Source organism: Triticum aestivum, chromosome 6A, assembly GCF_018294505.1.
Source record: "Triticum aestivum cultivar Chinese Spring chromosome 6A, IWGSC CS RefSeq v2.1, whole genome shotgun sequence".
Classification (NCBI taxonomy): Eukaryota; Viridiplantae; Streptophyta; class Magnoliopsida; order Poales; family Poaceae; genus Triticum; species Triticum aestivum.
Window position 1 is genome coordinate 518,672,153 of NC_057809.1, and position 4,958 is coordinate 518,677,110.

Below are 4,958 nucleotides of genomic sequence, written 5' to 3' on the forward strand. Positions count from 1 at the left end.
CCAGGCTGGTTGCTTGCTCGGCCTCGGGAGCGTCCACCCCGGCGACCACCGCGCCTTCCACGGCCACGGCCGCCACCCGGTCCTTGACCCACACGCATGTTCCAGGTTGCCCTGAGTTCCTTGAAAAACAGAGCTGATGGGGCATGCATTCCATTGCCATGTTCCTTGAAGATGTGGCCCAGATGTCCACACACCGCACACCAATCCGGGAGCCTTTCATACTTCACCAAAAAAAATCTGCCTTTCTCCTCCCTGGATCATTGAGACCACGTTCTTCAGGGGCTTGTAAACATTGATCTTCACCCAGACCCGGTAAAAATTCCCGGCAAAATCTTGAGTGATTGGTTCCGCAAACAAGACTTCTCCCACCTTTGCTGCTAGGGCATCGACCAGGTGTGCATACTTATCCGGAACGTCATGAATTTGGATCCATATATCAATCGTGTCGAGCTTCAGCATGGTAGGTTTCGTGACACCATCATAGGGAACCAGCACCACCGCGTTGCCCCTAAAATTCCAGGGGCCCTCTTGCATGCTCGTTCCCAGTCGCCTAGGCAAAACAACTGAAGAGAATACATATTTTCCTCCAGCGGGCGGAACTTGACGTCATGAGCTAGATCCCATGCAGCCCGCATATTCTTGAAAAACCAGGTTTAGCTATAGGGTTTATCGATGTGAACCCTAGCCAGCGCCACCCACCTTGTAGCATCTGGCGGCGCATCCTTCTCGTCGTACACCACATCATCAAGATCCTCCTCCCGCAGGCCAAGCTTGGCCATCATCCTTTCCACTTCAGTAGCAGTGTTCGGTCCAGAAGACCCAGATCCATTTGCCGCCATAATCAAAAAAACTTGCCCGAGGAAACTCACATCGGGCGATAAGCTTGGGGGAACCCTATCTCTCTTTTCTTCCCAGGACACCGATCAAGGCCTCGCGGCCCTAATCCTTTAGTCAAGGGAGATCGGAGCAAGGAAGGTCAAGAAACTCGGCGGCAGCGGCAGTAAAATCGGAGCCCACGTCCACAACGAAAACAACTGGCCCATCTTCCTTTAGCAAGCCCAGCCCAGCCCAGCCCAACTCGCGTATAGACTTGAGCCCAAAATGAGCCCATCGGGTGACAGTAAAATCGCTCACCTTTTTCTTCCAGGAGGGGAGGTCTGGACTCTGGACTGAGCAGTTGGTTCGCTGCTGCAAATTGTGCCGCTCACGCCGACGAGCATCTCTTCCCACCGTCGCCTCAATCTCCGGTGCCAGGTTCGGATCGATCGACCCCTCCCCCCCTTCTCCTCCCCGTTTCAGTCTGCGCGCCGGCGCCTGCTTCTCGTAGATCTGGGGCGGCCTTAGCTCGCGGGTTCGTGCCTACGCCGTTCCTGTTTACCCACTCGCATGGCGGCGGCGGCGTAGATCTGCTCGCCCGAGGCGCTCCCGTGCCACGATTCGGGAGTGGTTTTTGATTCTAGGGTCGAGCCGAGCAAATGTTTGAGCGACGCTGGGAGCAGCTCCAGTGCCACTGTTCAAGATTTGTCGCTGATTTAGTTTCTTATAAGAACTCGTTTGCTGATCTAGGTGGCACGTGCTTAGCCATCCATGCTTCTAACTCGCGCACGTTAGATTTAGCCTTTGCATTTGGCATGCCTGATTGGCGCAATGCAAGATGCGCCGTTACCGCTGATGGATGCCGCCTTTTCCTAGTTTCCCGAGGTTTTGTTTGCGAGCATCTCCCTGGGGCATGGGCATTTTATTTCTATTCTCTCTGGCAGAAATTCCCCAAATATGTTTGTTGTCTGTTTGCTTATTATTGTTTCATGATGGATGGTAAAAGAACGACTATGAATTGGTTTATTATTTCATCTAGCACCTTTGGCCAGACATTCTTTCATTCTGAAGTAGGCGTATGTTATGCTGCTTACAGAGAAATATCAAGTTATCAACTAGCCATATTGTAGTCTTGTGATCAATGGAAGCCCCTCAGCAAGCTCCGTGATTGGCCTGCCAACGGCACCTTGATGAGGAGCTACAAGGACCTTGCTGCCAGTCTTATTTTACTCTCTGATCCTCCTTGAGGCTTAGCTTATCCTGGGCGTGTTTTGTGCTCTTGCCCCAGCATGGCCTTTTTTTTTAACCCTGTTTGAACCTTTCTTTGCTGTTGAACTTCCGTGCTCGGATGAACTTGGTTGTGTGTGGTCGTTTGCTTTATTTATCGATAAAGCGGGGCAATAGCCTTTTTTGGTAGTCTTATGTTTATTTGGTGCTGATGTATTTGCTTGGCATATGACCTATAGGCTATAGTTAGAGGAACTGACTGTTGATGTTCTTCCTTTTGGTTTCAGGTGTTAGGCAGAGGTTGCTGGGAACTGGCAATCATGGCCAAGGGCTGGATATTCTCTGCTTTGCTGGTGCTGTTTCTTGTGATGGCTCCTGCTTGTGAGGCGTTCTACTTGCCAGGTAGTTACATGCACACGTACCGGCAAGGCGAGGAGATAGGAGCAAAGGTGAACTCGCTCACATCCATCGAGACAGAACTGCCTTTCAGCTACTACAGCCTCCCATACTGCCGTCCTAAGGGTGGGATAAAGAAGAGTGCTGAAAATCTGGGGGAGCTCCTTATGGGTGACCAGATTGATAATTCCCCTTACCGTTTCCATGTCAATGTCAATGAATCGCTCTACCTGTGTACCACGAGCCCACTTGATGAGGATGATGTGAAGCTCCTCAAGCAGCGAAGCCAGGACCTCTACCAGGTGAACATGATTCTTGACAATCTTCCTGTGAGGAGGTTTACCGAGCAGAATGGAATGACCATTCAGTGGACAGGCTATCCAGTTGGTTATACCCCAGAAGGTACCTCCGATGTCTACATCATTAATCACCTGAAATTTAAAGTCTTGGTCCATAAGTATGAAGGAGGTAAAGTGAGGGTCGTTGGAACTGGGGAAGGAATGGAAGTGATCTCAGAATCTGACACTGACACTGATGCCAAGTCTGGGTATGAGATAGTGGGATTTGAGGTTGTCCCATGCAGTGTGAAGCGTGATCCTGAAGCCATGTCGAAGCTTACGATGTATGAAAAGGTTGATTCTGTGAGCTGCCCTGTGGAGTTGGAGAAATCTCAAATGATCAGGGAGAAGGAGCAGATTACTTTTACATACGAGGTTGAATTTGTAAACAGTGACATCAGATGGCCATCACGGTGGGATGCATACCTGAAGATGGAGGGTGCGAAAATTCACTGGTTCTCAATTATGAACTCGTTGATGGTAATACTGTTCTTGGCTGGCATTGTTTTTGTCATATTATTGCGGACAGTGAGGAGGGACTTGACTAGATATGAGGAGCTGGATAAGGAGTCCCAAGCTCAGATGAATGAGGAGCTCTCTGGGTGGAAGCTGGTTGTTGGAGATGTTTTCAGAGAGCCAACCTCATCAAAGCTGTTCTGTGTTATGATTGGTGACGGAGTACAAATTCTGGGTATGGCGATTGTCACCATTTTCTTTGCCACCTTTGGATTCATGTCTCCTGCGTCTAGAGGAATGCTGTTAACAGGGATGATATTCCTTTATATGCTACTTGGAATTTTGGCCGGATATGCTGCTGTCAGGCTCTGGAGGACTGTAAAAGGAACTTCTGAGGGATGGAGGTCTGTCTCCTGGTCAACTGCCTGTTTCTTCCCTGGCATTGTCTTCATTGTCCTCACTGTATTGAACTTCATGCTGTGGTCAAGAAATAGTACTGGAGCCCTTCCCATTTCACTTTTCTTCACTCTTCTCTCCTTGTGGTTCTGTATCTCGGTGCCACTTACCCTTCTAGGTGGTTTCCTTGGAACAAGGGCTGAGCCAATTGAATTCCCCGTTCGAACCAATCAAATACCAAGAGAAATCCCTTCAAAAAATTACTCATGGCTCCTCATATTTGGTGCTGGAACTCTACCTTTCGGAACACTCTTCATTGAGCTCTTCTTCATTCTCTCAAGCATCTGGCTCGGAAGGTTCTATTATGTGTTTGGGTTCCTCCTTGTTGTGCTCCTTCTGCTGGTTGTGGTATGCGCTGAGGTATCTGTTGTTCTTACGTACATGCACCTCTGTGCTGAGGACTGGAGGTGGTGGTGGAAAGCTTTCTTTGCCTCTGGAGCAGTGGCATTTTATGTGTTCCTCTACTCTATCAACTACTTGGTGTTTGATCTGAGAAGCTTGAGTGGGCCAGTTTCTGCTACGCTCTATATTGGATACGCTTTCATTGTCTCTCTTGCCATCATGCTAGCTACTGGGACTGTTGGGTTCCTGACATCATTCTCTTTTGTTCACTACCTTTTCTCGAATGTCAAGATTGATTGAAGGCAAATCTCCAAGGAGTCAAGGACTGTACACAGTGCTTTGATCTGGCATCGGAAGGCCATCTACACGGTTGTGCCATTCTTAATGTAGCATATTACTGAGAGTCTTGATACTGTTGTACTACGATACATCTGGTATGTTCTAGTAGATGTGATTTTTAAGCTTGTAATATTTTCTCTTCTCTTTGCTGCAACATTCGTTGATGCAAATGTTCTCTTAAAATCATGAATTTTGCCACGCCCTTGCACCTTGTGCAATTGTTTGTTCCATTTTTCTCTTTTCCAAGATAGGTTTGTCACGGGAGATTTATTTTTATCTATGCAGTGTAATAGATCTGTGCAAAATTGTGTTTCTCATGGACGCTAGTTTTTGCTTTTCTGACTTGGGTATTTGCCCAAGATTCTGTATGTCATAATCCAGCCTTTCCTAATTAGGCATGGTAATTATAGGTGAAGTGCTTTATGTTATTATTCCTTTTTGACTGTCAGTGGCATGTTCTAGTTACTCCAGCTTTCATTAGGTTGCTCCTCTGTTCAGTCACTTTACTTGAGTTAAAGTTGATTCTGAAATCTGTATGACAGTTCCATTATTCTGAAGTTCACTTTACTTGATGCTTTCGCATATCGC

General features: G+C 47.7%; 1 protein-coding gene across 1 annotated transcript; it reads left to right on the forward strand.

Annotated features, from left to right (window-relative positions):
* Positions 1-1,102: 1,102 nt before the first annotated feature.
* LOC123128228 (transmembrane 9 superfamily member 12) lies at positions 1,103-4,568 on the forward strand. Its single transcript, XM_044548173.1, has 2 exons — positions 1,103-1,254; positions 2,331-4,568. Exon 2 carries the CDS (start codon positions 2,364-2,366, stop codon positions 4,329-4,331), a length of 1,968 nt encoding a protein of 655 aa, XP_044404108.1. The 5' UTR covers positions 1,103-1,254; positions 2,331-2,363; the 3' UTR covers positions 4,332-4,568.
* Positions 4,569-4,958: the final 390 nt, after the last annotated feature.

Bases quoted from the DNA above. Each gene is read 5' to 3' on its own strand.
- LOC123128228 (XM_044548173.1), top strand. From the start codon at position 2,364: ATGGCCAAGGGCTGGATATTCTCTGCTTTGCTGGTGCTGTTTCTTGTG.